The sequence below is a fragment of the Leiobunum rupestre genome, chromosome 9 (genome assembly GCF_980474605.1).
Source record: "Leiobunum rupestre chromosome 9, qqLeiRupe1.1.hap1, whole genome shotgun sequence".
NCBI lineage: Eukaryota > Metazoa > Arthropoda > Arachnida > Opiliones > Sclerosomatidae > Leiobunum > Leiobunum rupestre.
The window spans coordinates 16,033,537-16,055,461 of NC_143392.1; the positions used below are offsets into that span (position 1 = coordinate 16,033,537).

At 36.1% G+C, this 21,925-nt stretch overlaps 2 protein-coding genes across 3 annotated transcripts in view; one reads left to right on the top strand and one right to left on the bottom strand.

Annotated features, from left to right (window-relative positions):
* The window catches only part of Rhp (GTP-Rho-binding protein rhophilin), a 45,508-nt gene extending 30,918 nt beyond the window's left edge, over positions 1–14,590 (bottom strand). The window contains exon 1 of one of the 2 annotated variants that reach the window (XM_090158331.1): positions 14,349–14,590. In XM_090158331.1, coding sequence (XP_090014457.1) covers positions 14,349–14,483 — 135 coding nt within the window. In that variant the 5' untranslated portion in view covers positions 14,484–14,590. Of the gene's footprint in view, positions 1–6,125; positions 6,433–14,348 lie in introns of those variants that run through there. The other variant, XM_090158332.1, reaches the window with a different exon arrangement.
* A 350-nt stretch (positions 14,591–14,940) lies between these two features.
* LOC149926666 (5-oxoprolinase) lies at positions 14,941–21,670 on the top strand. The gene is made up of 28 exons (XM_090158423.1): positions 14,941–15,200; positions 15,264–15,455; positions 15,511–15,636; positions 15,696–15,802; positions 15,860–15,975; positions 16,496–16,575; positions 16,630–16,682; positions 16,767–16,968; positions 17,030–17,290; positions 17,688–17,917; positions 17,975–18,063; positions 18,123–18,342; positions 18,403–18,544; positions 18,604–18,716; positions 18,775–18,939; positions 19,001–19,037; positions 19,093–19,305; positions 19,369–19,543; positions 19,782–19,891; positions 20,001–20,075; positions 20,133–20,279; positions 20,344–20,478; positions 20,538–20,762; positions 20,831–20,871; positions 20,933–20,974; positions 21,047–21,207; positions 21,274–21,371; positions 21,427–21,670. Exons 1-28 carry the CDS (start codon positions 15,039–15,041, stop codon positions 21,574–21,576), a joined length of 3,867 nt encoding a protein of 1,288 aa, XP_090014549.1. The 5' UTR covers positions 14,941–15,038; the 3' UTR covers positions 21,577–21,670.
* The last annotated feature ends 255 nt before the right edge of the window (positions 21,671–21,925 follow it).

Consider the following 21,925-nt stretch of genomic DNA (forward strand, 5'->3'; position numbering starts at 1 on the left):
TACGGCTCAAAAAAAGGCGAAAGGAGAGTATCGCTTAATTTACCGCTCAAAAAAAGGGCAAAAGGAGAGGAGCGCTTATTTTACCGCTCCAAAAACAAGGCAAAAGAGAGGAGCGCTTATTTTACCGCTCCAAAAACAAGGCAAAAGAGAGGAGCGCTTATTTTACCGCTCCAAAAACAAGGCAAAAGAGAGGAGCGCTTATTTTACCGCTCCAAAAAAAAAGGCAAAAGAGAGGAGCGCTTAATTTACCGCCCCAAAAAAAGGCAAAAGAGAGGAGCGCTTAATTTACCGCCCCAAAAAAAGGCAAAAGAGAGGAGCGCTTAATTTACCGCCCAAAAAAAAGGCAAAAGAGAGGAGCGCTTATATTACCGCTCCAAAAAAAAGGCAAAAGAGAGGAGCGCTTATTTTACCGCTCCAAAAACAAGGCAAAAGAGAGGAGCGCTTATTTTACCGCTCCAAAAAAAAGGCAAAAGAGAGGAGCGCTTAATTTACCGCCCCAAAAAAAAGGCAAAAGAGAGGAGCGCTTAATTTACCGCCCAAAAAAAAGGCAAAAGAGAGGAGCGCTTAATTTACCGCCCAAAAAAAAGGCAAAAGAGAGGAGCGCTTATTTTACCGCTCCAAAAACAAGGCAAAAGAGAGGAGCGCTTATTTTACCGCTCCAAAAACAAGGCAAAAGAGAGGAGCGCTTAATTTACCGCCCAAAAAAGAGGCAAAAGAGAGGAGCGCTTAATTTACCGCCCAAAAAAGAGGCAAAAGAGAGGAGCGCTTAATTTACCGCCTAAAAAAGAGGCAAAAGAGAGGAGCGCTTAATTTACCGCCCAAAAAAGAGGCAAAAGAGAGGAGCGCTTAATTTACCGCCCAAAAAAAGGCAAAAGAGAGGAGCGCTTAATTTACCGCCCAAAAAAGAGGCAAAAGAGAGGAGCGCTTAATTTACCGCCCAAAAAAGAGGCAAAAGAGAGGAGCGCTTAATTTACCGCCCAAAAAAGAGGCAAAAGAGAGGAGCGCTTAATTTACCGCCCAAAAAAAGGCAAAAGAGAGGAGCGCTTAATTTACCGCCTAAAAAAGAGGCAAAAGAGAGGAGCGCTTAATTTACCGCCTAAAAAAGAGGCAAAAGAGAGGAGCGCTTAATTTACCGCCCAAAAAAGAGGCAAAAGAGAGGAGCGCTTAATTTACCGCCCAAAAAAAAGGCAAAAGAGAGGAGCGCTTATTTTACCGCTCCAAAAAAAAGGCAAAAGAGAGGAGCGCTTATTTTACCGCTCCAAAAACAAGGCAAAAGAGAGGAGCGCTTAATTTACCGCCCAAAAAAGAGGCAAAAGAGAGGAGCGCTTAATTTACCGCCCAAAAAAAGGCAAAAGAGAGGAGCGCTTAATTTACCGCCCAAAAAAGAGGCAAAAGAGAGGAGCGCTTAATTTACCGCCCAAAAAAGAGGCAAAAGAGAGGAGCGCTTAATTTACCGCCCAAAAAAGAGGCAAAAGAGAGGAGCGCTTAATTTACCGCCCAAAAAAAGGCAAAAGAGAGGAGCGCTTAATTTACCGCCCAAAAAAGAGGCAAAAGAGAGGAGCGCTTAATTTACCGCCCAAAAAAAAGGCAAAAGAGAGGAGCGCTTAATTTACCGCCCAAAAAAGAGGCAAAAGAGAGGAGCGCTTAATTTACCGCCCAAAAAAAGGCAAAAGAGAGGAGCGCTTAATTTACCGCCCAAAAAAAGGCAAAAGAGAGGAGCGCTTAATTTACCGCCCAAAAAAGAGGCAAAAGAGAGGAGCGCTTAATTTACCGCCCAAAAAAGAGGCAAAAGAGAGGAGCGCTTAATTTACCGCCCAAAAAAGAGGCAAAAGAGAGGAGCGCTTAATTTACCGCCCAAAAAAAGGCAAAAGAGAGGAGCGCTTAATTTACCGCCTAAAAAAGAGGCAAAAGAGAGGAGCGCTTAATTTACCGCCTAAAAAAGAGGCAAAAGAGAGGAGCGCTTAATTTACCGCCCAAAAAAGAGGCAAAAGAGAGGAGCGCTTAATTTACCGCCCAAAAAAAAGGCAAAAGAGAGGAGCGCTTATTTTACCGCTCCAAAAAAAAGGCAAAAGAGAGGAGCGCTTATTTTACCGCTCCAAAAACAAGGCAAAAGAGAGGAGCGCTTAATTTACCGCCCAAAAAAGAGGCAAAAGAGAGGAGCGCTTAATTTACCGCCCAAAAAAAGGCAAAAGAGAGGAGCGCTTAATTTACCGCCCAAAAAAGAGGCAAAAGAGAGGAGCGCTTAATTTACCGCCCAAAAAAGAGGCAAAAGAGAGGAGCGCTTAATTTACCGCCCAAAAAAGAGGCAAAAGAGAGGAGCGCTTAATTTACCGCCCAAAAAAAGGCAAAAGAGAGGAGCGCTTAATTTACCGCCCAAAAAAGAGGCAAAAGAGAGGAGCGCTTAATTTACCGCCCAAAAAAAAGGCAAAAGAGAGGAGCGCTTAATTTACCGCCCAAAAAAGAGGCAAAAGAGAGGAGCGCCGATAGTCTTAGTCGATAATTCAAAATAACGGTCAAAAACGCCACCGATCAGTTTAGTAAATTATTTTCGGTGGTGTAATCGTCGGCCATTTTCGGTATGGAGATACAGGCCGGAAGGCAGGCAAGGCTGCCAGATTTCGATAGACCGAAAACGGCCAACTCTTAAATGTTTTCGTTTTCAAAACGGACATTTTGCGGCATAGCTATTGACTAAGACTATTTTACCACTCAAAAATGCGTGAGCGGATATTAGGCTAGCGAGTGCGAGCGGTGAGTGAGCTGAGCGACTCTTTGACGAAAATGCCCAGCACTGCACGAAATACATAAAAGCTCAGTTCTGTTTATGATTAAAAACAGGGTGCCTAGTCGAACTTACTCTTATACCGAGGACTTTTCGTAGTAAAACGTCATCGATACGTCACCTTTGACGCAGCAGCAACATCAAAACCAGAAGCCCATGTTACTTTGTAGAAAGGCCTATTATTTTACTTCAGGATAATGACTATTTTGAGTCAATCCAATTTAGGAGCAACAAACACAACACCCCACACAAGAAGTACGTAACCCGTCAAAAGTCGTGGATTTTCTTGTGTACAATTTTCATTGGTTAGACGCTTTAGCGCATGCTGCCGTCGGAAGGGGAAAATTCGGAAATTGTCTTCCCCCCGCCCGTAAAACGTTCAGCGCAAAGGCTCGTGACGCTCGTCCAATGAAATTTGTACACAACACTGCGTTAACGTGTTTAAAGGCTAGCTGCGTTCTCCTTGTGTTTGTTGCTCCTAGATCAAATCAACTCTCTATAATATTCGTTCCTTAAAATTGACGCTTCCGAAGCCATTGAAGCGAATCCCTGTATCGTATTTCATTCCCCCCTTGTGCCGGGGGGGGGGGGGGGAATTCGAACATGATGCTTCGCGGATAGTCGTCATTCTCGATAAGTATAAATTGGTTGGACCCAATTAGAACAAGGAAGACTCCAGCCCTTGATTCAATCATCCATGTATTCAGATAGCAAGTTCATTTAATTGTCATCTCCGATTGCGTGAACTCGTATCACGTAGCTCTTAAGGAATGTAGTTGATTCACCGTCCACTACAATTTCATATTCTCATATCAATAGCGTTAATTGTAAACAATACCTCAAAGGCCAAGAATTCGAGCCATTTCATATCTTATCTAAATCGATGAAAACGTTCGTGCCTACACTGAAGTTTCATACTTACAAAATAGTAATTCAATTTAATATGATCATAAGTAACATAATAACAATAAGTATGACACTTCCTATTGCTTTAATGCTAATTTTCTAACCGAACCTTTTTTTCGGAACTGATACTCTCTTCAAGCTGTGACTTGGACTCGCGACTCACCATTTTGGATAACTACTTTATGAAAAAAATGTAAGCCTAATATCGGAGAGCACGTTCTGGAGTCGCGAGGGGCTTTGGCTTTGTTTCGAAGACCGTGTGCGAATCACGCGTGATAAAAAAACATGAGCTCGTGGCGCCGAGAAAAACTTTTTTAATTTTGATCATTTTAGCCTAATATTCCGCCTATCTATCGGAAACCAGATATTTCGGCTTAGTGGAAGTCACGCGTATTTTAGACACTAGAGGGCTCTGTGCTGAGAAAACCTCTTGATTACGTAATAACTATGAAAATCAGTTTGGTTGTAAATCTCGTTCGTTGACATACTTATTGTTATTATGTTACTTATGATATGATTAATATCTTATCTAAGGAAATGAAAACGGTAGTGACTGTGAAACACTAGATGTAAAGGAAATTTCCCTCCAGGGTGAAAATACAAATTACGAAAAGAGGGAATTCATTCCAAGTACTCTTAGTCATCATTGTTACGGTCTTACGGAAGAATTGTAATGACGAACGCCGGTAAGCTAAGCTGTTGATTATTGCATTGCGAGAGGCGGGGAGAGAGAGCTATTTAAATCCGGGTGCTTTGACTAATAAAATAGACCCATGTTGAAAGTTGGGGGGCCAAAAATTAACATTTTTACCTGGCAACTCAGCATTTGGACGGAACATCCGTTTCCTTACTTCCGCCTGTATATTTCAATGGCGGTCACGTGGTTCAAAACGTCACAAACAGGATGTTCCGTCCAAAGGTCTCACTTAAGCCTCGTCTGCGGCCCCTCTTTTGTTATGGGTCTATTGTATACTATGACTACGTTACCCTTTATAAATCATACTCTAATAATAAAATAAGGAATATTAAAAAAATTACAAATATGGTCTAGAGTGTTGTCGTCTGAAACCCTGCGACGTCACCATTGTAATTTGCCTATTGATAAAAAACGGTAACTGTCATGGCAGCCACTATTAACACTACAGCTGTGACGTTACAAGTTTTCAAAATCGTATTAGACGACAACACTATAATAAAAAATATCCAAGGAATATTAATAAATTTTCCGATTCAAATTCCCGGACCATTCATTTTGTATTTTACTTTTATCAGAAGTTAATAAATTTAAATGGACTTATATTTCAGTAAAAAGGTTTATGAAATGTTTAAAAATAAATTGACAAACTTTCAAGGAAATAAATTATAATTATAGAATAGAATTTGTCTCAGATATAAAGTAAATTACCTTCAAAGAGTGTCAAGGTATTGAATTCCCAGACTTTTTACAAATTGTTAAAATTTCCCGACTTTTAAGACCCATTTTAAAATTCCCTGACGTGTGGCAACCCTGTGGGAACAAAAAATATCTAAGATATATTAAATAACAGAAAAATGGTCTAATAAAAATTGCCAAGGAATATTAAATAAAATAACCGTGGTCTAATAAAATTGCCAAGGAATATTAATAAAAGGAGAACTATAGTCTAATTAAACATATCCACGGAATATTAAATAACAGAAAAATTGTCTAGTAAATATCTAAAGAATATTAAATTACATAACTATGATTTGATGAAAAATATCTGGGAAATATTGAATAACAGAACTATGGCAAATATCTCAGGAATATTAACCAACCGAACTATGTTCAAATTACAAATATATCGCGAAGATAAACCAACAGATCTATGGTCCAATGAAAATCATCTAAGGATAACTAAGGTCAAATAAATATCCAAAGAATATTACAAAATAGAACTATGGGTAGTAAAAAATTCCTCGAAAATGAGAAAATACGTGGATGTTTTGGAAGGCACGTGATGCAAACATTTCTTCCCAAGATAACAATGAAGTGGCGGGGGTTCTAAAAAGCGACGGGTGGAAGAGGCACTAGGATCGTGTCGAAAGAAATGAGGGTGTAGGCCTAAAAAGGTCCCGATAAAAGCATACCAAACGCGTGACAGTCACATTAGCCAGGACTCGGCAACCGGCTCACTCCCCAAAAAAAGCCCAAAATGATAAACAAGTACCAAAACTTGGAGAACCCGCCTTCAAGGGCGATAGGACGCCAAACCATCGCCATCCATTAAAAGTAAATCCCCAACTGACAGTTCGACCATACATCACGATAGGTAAAGTCCTCGCGTACATCGAAACGAGAGAGGTGTAGCGTAGCGGATAATTCCCGGTACTTCCTTAACAATACAGGTATTTCGCGTACTCTAGCAAACAACATTTCTCAACGATAGAGGTAACAGTAAAGATAACAAAGGCTTACCGGTGACAGGGACCATTTGAAACCACCATTTCTGGGAAGTAAGGTTGTCTTGGAACAGTTCGAAGACGCCATATTATCTCGGGGGACACAAATACTTTCACCCGATAACGAGGCCCGGAGAGTAAAAGCGAAATTTATCGAAATGATCCGCTATGGCGGCGATTTGAATAAAACGTAGACGCGAAAAAACAGCTCGAGAATGTTCGAGAGGCTCCTATTATAAATATATTTTAACAAACACGAGAAGATATTCGACGTGATCGCGGCTCTAGCTGAACTCAGACGAAGGCAAAATGCAAGGAACAACCAAGGGTAACGTCTCGCGAAGGAAGTGGCGCATGTATGATGAAGAAGTGGGGGTGTGTAAATACCGCGAAAAGCCGCGGGGGAGGGAAGGGGGCCGCGAAACCGTGGTCTCGCCAAAGAATAGCGTTCCACTTGGCAGAACCCTTCTTCATTCTCGCACCCCCCGCCTAGAATTTTCGGCTGTCACCCCTATGGCGTTTCTTACTACTACGCTATAGACCCCTAAGGTGTTGCCGAATATTCGCACCAGGTGTCGCTTGGAAGGAATAATGTAAAGAGACTAGCGTCTCGGTTTTTTTGTCAAGATTTTTTAGCATACTACTCCATTCAAAGTTATATAGGGCAATTCGGTTTAATATTATTTTAAATGGTCGTATTACGAAAGAATGGGGGTGTTGCTTGTTTTTTTTATTAGAAATTGAAATGATACGAAAGAGAATAAATTCCAAAATTGGGTTTGAATTTGCAAAATATTGTTTGTCGTTCAACGACCTAAAGAAGAATCAGGAAATTAAAAGAGTTCGCGCGTGACGGCGTCTGTGAAATCGGAAATTCTAATTTCAGATTAGGAGATTATATTGGGAACTATCAACAATTAAAGAAATTAATTTAAAAGTAAACGAAATCTTAGCTACCTCAAAATGTTGAACAATTGTTTTATGGTCTGCTAATGTCTAAAACAGTCTGGAACAATCAAAATCCTCTACAGGGTTCGTACAAAATTTTCGGATTTCAAATCCCCTGACTTATCCAGATTAATTTTTGGCAATATCAATGACTTTTTTGGTAATAATTCTGGTAATTTTAATCATTTCATGTGAAACAATATTTTTTAAATATCACAAACTGAATTATATTTTATAAGAGCATAATGAGGTTCAAGGCATGAGCGCTCGCTTCATTTTCTCCGCGATGCAAAGTTTGTTGACTAAGAAAATCCCCGACTTTTTACGATATTACTTAAATCCCCGACTTTTTCACCAAATTGGAAATCCCAGACATATCCAGGATATTCAGGACACGTACGACTCCTGCCCTAAAATGTTACTTTCACTGTATAAATTCCCCGTGGGTCTGTAGTGTATTATCAGTCCGTAACTTTGGTGGCCTTTTTGTGGGAATATTTGTTTCCTCTGTAATAAAAGGTGAGGCAGTGGTACGAAGCATATTTTTTAAACGAATGATCTAAAATTATTATGAAAAGTCAAGTATGCTATTGTTAACTAAGTAAATCTTTTGTCATCAGTTAAGTACTGTCAAAACTGACGGGGCACACACTTCGAAAATAAATTGTACACCAGATTTCTGATTTCCCAATATTTTTAGATTTCCAGAAATATCAAAAATATTTCCGTTTACTTCTCGAGATTTCCATTATTTCTATAGATTTTTCGAGATTTCCATTATTTCTATAGATTTTTCGAGATTTCCAATATTCTTTAATTTTTTCGAGATTTCCAATATTGCTTTCGATTTCTCGAAATTTCCAATATTTCTTTCGATTTCTCGAAATTTCCAATATTTCTTTCGATTTCTCGAGATTTCTCGAGATTTCCAATATTTCTTTCGATTTCTCGAGATTACCAATATTTCTTTCGATTTCTCGAGATTTCCAGAAATATCGAAAATATTTCCGTTTATTTCCAATATTTCTTTCGATTTTTGGAGATTTCCAATATTGCTTTCGATTTCTCGAGATTTCCAATATTTCTTTCGATTTTTGGAGATTTCCAATATTTCTTTCGATTTCTCGAAATTTCCAATATTTCTTTCGATTTCTCGAAATTTCCAATATTTCTTTCGATTTTTGGAGATTTCCAATATTTCTTTCGATTTCTCAAGATTTCCAGAAATATCGAAAATATTTCCGTTTATTTCCAATATTTCTTTTGATTTCTCGAGATTTCTAATGTTTCGTTGTATTTCTCGATATTTCTAATATTTATCCTGTATTTCTAAATTTCCAGAATTACCGAAAATATTTCCTTTTATTTCTCCTGTATTTCTAAATTTCCAGAATTACCGAAAATATTTCCTTTTATTTCTCCTGTATTTCTAAATTTCCAGAATTACCGAAAATATTTCCTTTTATTTCTCCTGTATTTCTAAATTTCCAGAATTACCGAAAATATTTCCTTTTATTTCTCCTGTATTTCTAAATTTCCAGAATTACCGAAAATATTTCCTTTTATTTCTCCTGTATTTCTAAATTTCCAGAATTACCGAAAATATTTCCTTTTATTTCTCCTGTATTTCTAAATTTCCAGAATTACCGAAAATATTTCCTTTTATTTCTCCTGTATTTCTAAATTTCCAGAATTACCGAAAATATTTCCTTTTATTTCTCCTGTATTTCTAAATTTCCAGAATTACCGAAAATATTTCCTTTTATTTCTCCTGTATTTCTAAATTTCCAGAATTACCGAAAATATTTCCTTTTATTTCTCCTGTATTTCTAAATTTCCAGAATTACCGAAAATATTTCCTTTTATTTCTCCTGTATTTCTAAATTTCCAGAATTACCGAAAATATTTCCTTTTATTTCTCCTGTATTTCTAAATTTCCAGAATTACCGAAAATATTTCCTTTTATTTCTCCTGTATTTCTAAATTTCCAGAATTACCGAAAATATTTCCTTTTATTTCTCCTGTATTTCTAAATTTCCAGAATTACCGAAAATATTTCCTTTTATTTCTCCTGTATTTCTAAATTTCCAGAATTACCGAAAATATTTCCTTTTATTTCTCCTGTATTTCTAAATTTCCAGAATTACCGAAAATATTTCCTTTTATTTCTCCTGTATTTCTAAATTTCCAGAATTACCGAAAATATTTCCTTTTATTTCTCCTGTATTTCTAAATTTCCAGAATTACCGAAAATATTTCCTTTTATTTCTCCTGTATTTCTAAATTTCCAGAATTACCGAAAATATTTCCTTTTATTTCTCCTGTATTTCTAAATTTCCAGAATTACCGAAAATATTTCCTTTTATTTCTCCTGTATTTCTAAATTTCCAGAATTACCGAAAATATTTCCTTTTATTTCTCCTGTATTTCTAAATTTCCAGAATTACCGAAAATATTTCCTTTTATTTCTCCTGTATTTCTAAATTTCCAGAATTACCGAAAATATTTCCTTTTATTTCTCCTGTATTTCTAAATTTCCAGAATTACCGAAAATATTTCCTTTTATTTCTCCTGTATTTCTAAATTTCCAGAATTACCGAAAATATTTCCTTTTATTTCTCCTGTATTTCTAAATTTCCAGAATTACCGAAAATATTTCCTTTTATTTCTCCTGTATTTCTAAATTTCCAGAATTACCGAAAATATTTCCTTTTATTTCTCCTGTATTTCTAAATTTCCAGAATTACCGAAAATATTTCCTTTTATTTCTCCTGTATTTCTAAATTTCCAGAATTACCGAAAATATTTCCTTTTATTTCTCCTGTATTTCTAAATTTCCAGAATTACCGAAAATATTTCCTTTTATTTCTCCTGTATTTCTAAATTTCCAGAATTACCGAAAATATTTCCTTTTATTTCTCCTGTATTTCTAAATTTCCAGAATTACCGAAAATATTTCCTTTTATTTCTCCTGTATTTCTAAATTTCCAGAATTACCGAAAATATTTCCTTTTATTTCTCCTGTATTTCTAAATTTCCAGAATTACCGAAAATATTTCCTTTTATTTCTCCTGTATTTCTAAATTTCCAGAATTACCGAAAATATTTCCTTTTATTTCTCCTGTATTTCTAAATTTCCAGAATTACCGAAAATATTTCCTTTTATTTCTCCTGTATTTCTAAATTTCCAGAATTACCGAAAATATTTCCTTTTATTTCTCCTGTATTTCTAAATTTCCAGAATTACCGAAAATATTTCCTTTTATTTCTCCTGTATTTCTAAATTTCCAGAATTACCGAAAATATTTCCTTTTATTTCTCCTGTATTTCTAAATTTCCAGAATTACCGAAAATATTTCCTTTTATTTCTCCTGTATTTCTAAATTTCCAGAATTACCGAAAATATTTCCTTTTATTTCTCCTGTATTTCTAAATTTCCAGAATTACCGAAAATATTTCCTTTTATTTCTCCTGTATTTCTAAATTTCCAGAATTACCGAAAATATTTCCTTTTATTTCTCCTGTATTTCTAAATTTCCAGAATTACCGAAAATATTTCCTTTTATTTCTCCTGTATTTCTAAATTTCCAGAATTACCGAAAATATTTCCTTTTATTTCTCCTGTATTTCTAAATTTCCAGAATTACCGAAAATATTTCCTTTTATTTCTCCTGTATTTCTAAATTTCCAGAATTACCGAAAATATTTCCTTTTATTTCTCTAGATTTCTTGTGGATTTTCGGAAACAATTATATCAATTTCTCACTATAGAACAGATTTCTTAAAGACCTAGGTTTTCTTCTGCCGCTCACCCTTTAAGTTTACTTCTCACCGAACAAATACCCTGGTGGTAGGCCAACAGGGTTGGAAAAAAGCCGGCTTTTTTTTTAAATCCAGACCAGTGGTTTTAATTGGCTATATCCGGTTTTTTTCGGTTATGACCGGCTAAAATATAAACAGTACCTTTAAATTATGTAAGTAGAAATTGTCTGCAGTTATTGTCGTAAATAAGAAACTAAACAAATAAAGCGAAATAACTGAATTCTTTTGATTTCCTCGGGAAATTCCCCCGGGTTTTTGTGTACGACAGAAGCGAGGCAGTGAACTTTGTAACTTTAAACCTACCGAAAAACTGGTAAAAGTAAACCGGTTTCTAAATATGAAACAAAAAATAAACTAAATTTCTAAATAAAAACTATTAATTTACTAAAATATTCATATTGGAATTTTTTTTTAAAAAAGCCACAAAAATCTGGATTTTTTCAAGTGGCTAGAACCGGATTTAACCAGGTGGCTATAACCGGTATGGCTGGTTCTATGCCAACCCTGTAGGCCAACCGCAGAACACGTTGGCCTACCACCAGGATATTTGTTCGACAGGAAAGTAAATTTAAAGGGTGACAGGCAGAAGATAACCTAGGCCTTTAAGTGGCTATCCCCTCGGTCAAAGCTACAGGTTCGTAACACCGATTACAACCCTAGGCGCTAATAAAAATGCTCGATACGTCCTCAGCCGAACCCCACCGAGCTCAGTCCACGATCCCTTAACGCAATCTAATCGGAAAGTGGTCTCATCAAATTAAGCACTGGAAGAGACACCCCACCCGCACGTTCTAAATACAGTAGCGAGGAAGGTACGCATTAGCTAATAAAAATCATCCTCCGATGACTGCTAAAAGCGGGCAAACCCCTGAACTAAAATCGTTCAAAATAAAAGCAACGCCGCGACGGTAAAAAAGGAATATTATCTAACCGCGCCGCTCTACATTTGTCGGTTCAACGAATCTCACTTTCCCAACAAGCACTCGCAACAGTCGCCGGCACTGTGAGCGAGGTGAGTCGGCCGTGTTACCTCACCGCGACGAAAAACAACGTACTGTGGTTAATGAAGATAATAGCGACACTCATTGTTAAGACAAAACCCGAATGAGCCAACAGAAAAGTTCGCAGAAATATGTTTTTAAAGGAAAAAATTATAAAGAAAAATAAAAGGTGGAGGCTACCACGCTACGACAGGGTTCATTAACCAACCACTCGTTCAAATCTTAGTATTTAAATCTGTCCCCGTTAAAACAAAAGCCAACCAATGGTTACAAATTACAACGATACCTGTAATTTCACGCCTATAAACTTTCTATTTCAACTAAATTATCGACACCCCCTCCGATTAATATCGTAATAGTTTTTAGTAAATTTCTTAACTTATTCCACATTTCCAGGACTAGAGCTTTTTTTTTTGAGAGCAAACTCATGGTGTCGGCTTTTAATTTTGGTCGGCGGCGGCGTTTGGCAAAAAAACAGCTGGCGGCGTTGATTTTATTCGGCGGCGGCGGCGAGAAGGGAAAATAATATCTCCCCTCCCCCTTTTCAAAATTTCAAAAAAAAAATTTCGAAAAAAAAAAGAGTTACTTGGGAAAGCTCAAAACATTTCGGCGGCGGGAACAAAATTTATCGGCGGCGGCGGCTCGGCGCCAAATAAAATATCGTCGTCGGCGGCGTTAGGCTCTACCCAAATCCCACCGTCCACCTCGCCCATCAAAAGATTATTTATATTTTTATTTATTTATTTATAAACAGGGAAACCAAAAATACGAAAATTGAATAATTTGAACCTTGTTTTCGCGTAGTACGGAGGAAATTTAAGTTCGAAAATAAATAAAAAAATATTGAAAAATGCGAATCTATTTTAAACATTTATGGCGCCTTTTTTGTCATAGCTTTCAACCATCACCACCTTAGGCGAAAACAGATTGAAGAAATGGCGCAAAATCGTACGTCAAAATTGTCCCCTTCCAGCGTTTAATATTCATACGCGTCGAAAAAATAAGAACCAGATTATTTTTTTCCAGTCAGGTTTACTTCCCAATGTCAATGTCCCTTTCTGCAGCGTGGAAATAATTTCCCGGTTTGGGACGACAATAGATTACCCGTCCAGATTGAAGCAAACTTTTACAATCGCAGTCCGCCTGATAAGGGGCTTCGCTGTCGGGGCCCGTTTTGGCGGGTTTCTGTCTCCCTACAAAAGGCTTCTCTGTCTATCCGTCATACTCGCGAAGGTAGACGTAATTCGAAGCACAGGCTCCTAGGCTAGGCCGCTGACTCACTCAACCTGGTATAAAGCCCCGCAATTTAATATTATATATAAACATACGGGTAACGAAAAAAATGGGTCTATCTCACGGCTAATGACGCGTAGAATCGGCTCAGCTGCGAATATTTTTCCATTCGTAAGATAAATAAGTTCCGGACGCGCTCAAGCCGTTCCGAAAACGCGTGAAAATTAGACGCTGATATTTTTTACCGTAATTTCGCAAAGGTCGAAATATTTTTGGGAAATCTGACAATGTAAATGGTATTCATTATGCGATGGATTGGGAGTATTTCGCGAAACCTCACGACAGAAAAAAAAAAGAATAACAATATAAAAGGGAAAACATCGACCTTGATATTTGGAATTAAATATAGGATTTGCCTATTTTGATGGACGCTTCCTTGTACGACCAATTTTAACAATTGTTTTTACAAATTGGAGGAAGTTTGATAGACGTATACGAATTTAAATTAAGTGACGAATATTTCCATTGACGTCAATGTTTGGATTCCCTTTGAATTCCACAGACGCGATGATAGATATTACGGTTTTTGGGAAGAATTTGGTTTCGTAAACACAATTTTATAAGCCTATATCCTGTAGAATTTGAAGTAATCTTAGGGGTCACAAAAGTAAAAATTAACACTTTAACCGTTCTTATAAACCAACCTTACAGGACATTATAATTACGAAATGATCATATTTACTGAGTGACTTTAAACCAAAGAAAACACCTGTATATTCTACCCCATCAAATGGTAGGCCATTAGAATTAAAGCGACGGGCCATTGACGTGAAATTATAAAAATTAAAGGTGGGTCAATGAAAATTTATAAGGTGGTCACACAATTAGAACATGCCCTATGACAGTTATCATCTCCATGGGTATTATATTTTGGAAGTAAATAGACTGTCAAGCCCAAATGGAATTTTATAAGGTAACTGCATATTATGATTTTGGGGAAGTTTCATAAAAAAATATACAGAACGCGAGAGTGTAGGTGAAATATGTCTTAAAATTACTTTGTTGATAGGTTTAACCACGAATATTACAAGGGTCAAAAACACGTGTCGAACCACCCCCTTAACTAGACTCTCCCAAAACATTCAAGCTATAGGTGTCTCTTTAACTGGCACCGAACATAACGGTATCAGGGGGAGTGGTGAAAGTGATGACAACATTAAAAAAAAGTAACTTACCCTCACTTTCTTGAAATAATTGTTATCGTTCAGCCTGAGTTCATCCATTCTAACGTGTACGGGCTTATAAGTACCATCACTAGCTTCTTCTATAACAATCGTCGTTGGTCTGATCGCGTTTCCCACTTTAGACATTTTCACTTTCTATTTTCAACTCGCCGCTTTCCGACAACAGGTCGCGCACACCACTAAACGTAAAGTGATCGTTTTCCCGAAAAAGCTGATAAACGCTTCCGACGCAGCTGAGCGGCTATTACGAAAAATTGCGTCGGTTGTGTTGGATGAGGTGGTGCCGCCATCTATCGTCTTTGGCTTAAGTTATAAGGGGGGGGGGTAGGAATGGGTGGCGAGAATGAAACTGGGAATAAAACTGAAAGTACCGAATACCTTTAATATTTTAAAACTACCGCGGTTTTAATAAATAGATATAGAACGAACAGCTACGGCTCATGCAGCTGTTGCTTTCACATAACATAAGATATTTCACTTGGGGGGGTTCGTTATCAATGGATTGTGTTTATAAAATTTTTATCACGATACCATAAAAAGTAGAATTTTTATACATTGATAAAAAGTGGAATTTTATACATTGATAGAAAGTGGAATTTTTATACCGTTATTCCTAACTTTTTTGTCGAAAAGAACGGAAATAATTCATTTACTTGGCATTTATAATTATTATAATTAAGTATGTCAGAGAAACTGAGTTTTGCAATTGATAGAGGAGGAACTTTTACAGATGTTTATGCCCATTCCGAATATGGGAAAACGTTTGAGTTAAAATTATTATCCGAGGACCCCCAAAATTATAATGATGCCCCCAGAGAAGGTATACGCCGGATTTTAGAACAGGTAAAAAAAATTAATCCTGAGATGTACTTCGTTATAACAATTAAATTTATGTATATTTTTAAGGCAACTGGCAAAAATATTTCTCCTTTTGAGCCAATTGAAACTTCGAATATAAAATGGATCAGAATGGGAACCACGGTGGCTACAAATGCACTTTTAGAAAGAAAAGGAGAAAGAATGGTTTTAGCCATTACGCAAGGATTTAAAGACTTGTTATTCATAGGGAATCAAGCTAGACCCAAATTATTTGATTTGGTAGTTTAACTATAACTTTTTATTAGAAATTATCTACATTGGTTTCAATTTGCAGAAAGTTATATATCCTGATGTACTCTACGATGAAGTCATAGAAGTAGAAGAAAGAACTATACTACAGCAAGATAAATGCCAAATTAACGCTAACCACCCAGTTTTTGTTGGAAAAACTGGTGAAAAAGTAAAACACGCGTAATAGAAAATTAAATTGTATGAAATTAATTTTCTTTTCTATACTAGGTTGAGGTGTGGCAAAATTTGAATAGGGAAAAATTAGTTAACGACCTAAAAAATGTCTTAAATAAGGGTATTAGAAGTTTGGCTGTGGTTCTACTTCATTCTTACACGTAAGTAAACATTCACAGTTTTAAAAACATGTTTAACTTTATTTCCTAAAATATCAGATATCCTGATCATGAAATTGCTGTTGGGAAATTAGCGGAATCCATGGGCTTTACCCATGTTTCCTTATCATCTGTAGTAATGCCTATGGTGAAAGCTGTGCCCAGAGGATTTACAGGTTTCCTTACTATGTGTGAATTAGACTTGACGTAACTTTCATTACTAATAATAGCAAAATAGTGTAGTTTGTCTCATTAACACTAGGACAAAAAAGTTGTTTACAAAAAACTTTTACCATGTAAAAATAATAGTTTCTTAAGCCAATACAGTAAGCTGAAAGACTTTTATATGGTTTGGTCATGTCAAATGGTTCTTTAGTTCTTTATTTGCTTAACAAATGGTCACATCAATTGGTTTTAAAAAGCTTTATATGGTTTAGTCACGTCAAATGGTTATAAAAAGTTTTATATGGCATCATTACATGTCAAGTTATAAAATTAGAGTTGTCAAATCAATGGCATGTTCACATTATTGTAAAATAATTTTAAATGATATGTGCTAATGTCAAAGCAAAAGATATTTATATGACATTGAAACATCAAGCTAATACCGTGTTATTATATGGGGACCAAAAAAAAATGTTACGTCAAGTACAATCCAGCTGTTAACAAAATAATTTTATTTAAATTGTAATTTAGCTTGTGCCGATGCGTATCTAACACCATGTGTTAAGAAATATGTGGAGGGTTTTGCTTCAGGATTTAAAAATAATTTAGAAGTAGGAATATTAAAAATTAATTAATTATTCCACAATAACACTATTTTTAACTAGGGTGTTAATGTTTTATTCATGCAATCAGACGGAGGCCTAACTCCAATGAGCAAGTAATGAAAAATATTACTTTAAAGCAAATAGATTTGGTCATTATTTTGGTACAACAGACATTTTTAAAACATTTTTGACTTAAGTTTCTTAGGTTCTAGAGCAATTTTATCAGGACCAGCTGGTGGCGTTGTAGGGTATGCTAAAACAACGTATAAAAGAGAAACTGATTTACCGGTGATTGGCTTTGACATGGGTGGTACTTCCACTGATGTAAGTCGCTACGATGGTGAACTAGAACACATTTTTGAATCTACAATTTCTGGAGTTACTATACAAGCACCTCAAGTACAATATTAGAACATTATGTTCAAAACTTATGAGATGACTCCAACACTTAAAATTTTAGTTGGACATCAACACAGTTGCTGCTGGGGGTGGTTCCAGACTGTTCTTTCGTTCTGGCCTTTTTGTGGTTGGACCAGAATCGGCTGGTGCACATCCAGGACCAGTCTGTTATCGCAAAGGAGGATATCTGACTGTTACTGATGCAAATCTCAGTCTTGGGCGTTTACTGCCAGAATTTTTCCCAAAAATATTCGGCAAAACCAAAGATCAACCATTGGATAAAAAAGCCTGTTTAAAAGAATTTAAAAATTTAGTCAGAAATGTAATTTTGATTAAATATACTAACATTCTATACTATCATGAATGAATTAACATTAACTAAGAATATGAAGGCATCCCTATGTTCAGCATGTGTGTCATCAAAGAAAAACTACACCTCTTATCTTGTGCCAGCTCCAGGCCCATCTCTACCATTGGGCTAAGCCCCTAGGCCACTGTCTGGCCCTTTATATTTATTTAATAAATTAACAGTTAAGTATTCAATAAAGACATGGCCATATGAAAAAAGGCGCCTGAAAGATAAAGACAGCCCTGGGCCAGCTCTCTTTCTTCCTGTAGGCGGAGAATATAATCTGTAAAACATGGAAGGAGAACCTTTTCTCAGTTAACGCAAATTCATTCTTGGTACTATTTATTAAGCTTAAAATTTGTTAATTTAGGTCAACAAATTCATATCCAAAACCAATAAAACGGCTATGACTGTAGAAGAGGTAGCAATGGGCTTTATAAAAGTGGCCAATGAAGCTATGTGTAGACCCATTCGAGCTCTAACTCAGGGAAAAGGTTACGATACATCACGTCACGTTTTAGCGTGTTTTGGAGGAGCAGGCGGTCAGCATGCTTGCGCTATTGCTCGTTCTTTGGGAATGTCCACAGTATTTATACATAGGTTAAATACCTATGATTTAAATTATATTACCAAACCTAACAAATAAACGTTACATAGATATGCGGGAATATTATCTGCCTTTGGTATGGCTTTAGCTGATGTAGTACACGAAGCGCAAGAACCCTGTGCTTTAGTCTATAACAGAGGTATCTTGATTAAAATAATAAGGTTTAATCTTTGATTCTAACAATTTTTCTCTTTGTAGAATCTTTCACAACTATCGTAGAGAAAATAAATAATCTAACTAAGAAATGTGTAATAGTTCTTGAAGCACAAGGTTTTCCTAAGGAAGATATTGAATGTGAAGCATTTCTGCACATGAGATATGAAAAAACTGACTGCAGTTTGATGTGTTCAGCGAAAGGGTTTCCTATAACTAATTCAAGTTGTCAAAAGGGTGATTTTCTTCGATCTTTCCTCTCTAGGTACATGCTCCAAATAGCTTCTCACCTAAATTTCCTCTAATTACCATTCCTATTTCATAGATACAATCGTGAATTTGGCTTCACTGTTGAAAACAGAAATGTTATAGTTGATGATATTCGCGTCAGAGGCATTGGTAAAACTAATATTAATTTAGATAGACATAAAGCATTTATTTCAGGACATGGCCCTCCTGTTGAAATGGTAATTTATTTGACTAACTAAACAATATGTATGTTTTAAGCTATTGAATACCTTCAAAGGTTACAAAATGTTACTTTGAAAATGGATATGAAGATACTAAAGTGTACTTTTTAGAGAAACTTAATGCCGGTCATGTACTTGAAGGACCAGCCATAGTCATAGATTCCCTATGGTAAATTTACATACACTATTATTTGTGTTAATAATATTAATATTACTGGTATATGAAGCACTGTCTTGGTGGAACCAAACTGTGTAGCTGAGGTTACCAAGAATGGTGATATTAAAATTCAAATAGGAATTAATGTATCAGAAAGAATTGGACCTCAGCTTGACTCTATACAACTGTCCATATTCTCACACAGATTTATGAGTATAGCTGAACAAATGGGAAGGTAACACTAGACTTAATTTGTAATTATTGGATGGGTTATACTGACTAATGTATCTCTACAGAATTCTACAACGGACCTCTATTTCAACTAACATAAAGGTCTATTACTAGAAAAGTGTATTTTTTTTTTCTTCTTACCTATGACATTTTATAGGAACGCTTAGATTTCTCTTGTGCCCTTTTCGGACCAGATGGTGGGCTGGTATCAAATGCCCCTCACATTCCAGTTCATCTTGGTGCCATGCAAGAAGCTGTTCAGTTCCAGTTGCGTTATTTGGGTGATGATTTACACAAGGGAGATGTTTTATTATCCAATCATCCATGTGCTGGAGGCAGCCATTTGCCTGATCTAACTGTCATCACACCTGTAACAAAAAATATCTTAGATAATTTAAGAGAACATTTATAGCTAAAACACTGCAATTTGTAGGTATTTTACCCTGGTCAACTGAAACCTGTATTTTTTGTGGCTAGCCGAGGACATCATGCTGATATTGGAGGAATTACTCCAGGATCTATGCCACCACATTCAACTACATTGCTACAAGAAGGGGCCACTTTTATTTCTTTCAAAATACTCAAGAAAGGAGTATTTCAAGAAATTGGTATGAGAATCTTTACATAATTTAGCTACAGTGGCGGCTTAAGAAGGCTGGGTTCCCGGGGCGGTGGCAGTGTTTTGTGACACTCCCCACGACCGTGCAGAAGTTTTCGCCGGTTCGTCTTCTTCAAGTTTAATCGTTCTGATTTGGCCCCCCCCCCCCCCTCGAGCTTCTCCGATGGCACCCCTTAGGCCGCCACTGTTTAGCTATACTATTATAAGATTTTTTTTTAATCCTTAAGAATTGGTTGAACTACTAAATGCGCCCGGAAAAATACCAGGTTCTAGTGGAACTCGTAACTTATCTGATAACCTTTCGGACTTGAAAGCTCAAATAGCGGCTAATCAAAAGGTTCTTCTTTTATGAATCTCGGATAGATTAATATCCATCTCCCTATTCACCTCTTGCAAGAGATAAATTATGTAGCTATTATAATAATAATTATTTGTTATATAAACAGGGAATTGCTTTAGTTTCTGAATTAATTGATTACTATAGTTTGACTGTTGTTCAAGCTTATATGGGATATATCCAGGTAGGAGTTTCTTATGATAAACTGGTTTTTAAATTAAAAACATGCTTCCTATTTTAGACTAATGCGGAAATTGCTGTTAGAGAAATGTTAAAAGAAATTGGGAATAAAATACCAGACTCAGGACAAATGGTGGAATTAAACGCGGAAGATTGTATGGATGATGGAACTGTGATTAAACTTAAAATTACAATTGACAAAACTGAAGTGCGTTTTAACTAAAAAGTAATAAATGCTTTCATCCACTACAGTATTTTAAAAATAAAAATAGGGCAATGCTATATTTGATTTCACGGGTACGGGTCTCGAAGTATACAACAACTGGAATACACCTAGAGCAGTAACTTTATCAGCTATAATTTACTGTTTGAGGTGTATGGTTGGGCATGATGTTCCTTTAAACCAAGTTTGTAAACACAAGACGAATAATTATCTGCAAATATTACAAATTTTAAAATTTTTTAGGGTTACTTAGTTCCTGTTAAAATTATTTTACCAAAAGGGATTATATTGAACCCCTCAGAAGTCGCAGCTGTTGTAGGGGGTAATGTTTTAACATCTCAGAGGGTGGTTGATGTGGTCTTGAAAGCATTCCAAGTGTGTGCAGCCTCTCAAGGTTGTATGAATAATGTTACCTTTGGGGATTCCGACACTGGTTATTACGAAACTATAGGAGGAGGTGCTGGGGCTGTAAATATTTAGTGTTTTAACTGTATAGTGTTTTCTGGCAGTACTAAAATTTAATTGTTTCCGAAAAGGGACCAACATGGAATGGTCGAAGTGGAACTCATAGTCACATGTAATTTCAAAAAATGCTTATTCCTACAGCCAAAACTTAACTTAACGGTACATTATTACAGGACAAATACTAGAATTACAGATCCAGAGATATTAGAAAGAAGGTACTTTTTGAACAACACTAACTAAAGCAATTTAACAAATTTAGTAAACCTCTGATATTTACCATTTTGAAGATACCCGGTTGTTCTCCAAAAATTCCATTTGAGACCCAATAGTGGAGGCAATGGAAAATTTAAAGGTGGTGACGGAATTGTAAGAGAAATTCTCTTTCGGAAGGACCTGGTGCTGTCAATTTTGACAGAACGACGTGTTTTTTCACCTTATGGCTTAAAAGGTGGGACTACTCATTTAAATAAATAGAATTTAAGAAGTTTATACCTATTATGAGTTATTTTTAAAGGAGGAAAAGATGGAGAAAGAGGTCTTAATTTACTCAGGTTCAAGAGTGGAAGAGTAGTTAATTTGGGTGGGAAGACATCAATAGATGTGAATGCCGGGGTAAGGTTAAGTTAGTACCAAAAAAAAAATTATAGTTAACACTTTGTTTCAAAAGGATATATTCAGTTTGGAATCTCCTGGTGGTGGTGGCTACGGAGAGCCCATCAATACAAACTTAAAGCTAGAAAAGGCAGACACTTCATCCATCTCATTTGAGAACCGGGGCAGTGTTTTTGAGTACCTAAGGGCTCAAGAATCAGCTTAAGCCTAAGTAACATAGCATTATGTTTATGCATAAAAGATGTTGAAAAATTAAATATTTCATATTAAAATGTTAAGCTAAAAAGTGTGTTGTGTTGTGTTCATCAATGACTCACAATTAAAAATCATGTTGATTTATTTCCCAGCTTCATACATTGTTGGTCAAATTTAGTTTCTCAATCCAACTTCTGAGCGATAGTCTATCAGACCAGCATTCTATTCTTTAAGCATGCTTGCCTCATGGCAGTTAAAAACCAAACTTCTGCAAATAAACGAATGAAGTTAATTAGAGACCTAATCCCATAACAATTTGATATATTCTTTTTTCCTAAAAAAAGAATTTTCCGTTGCAT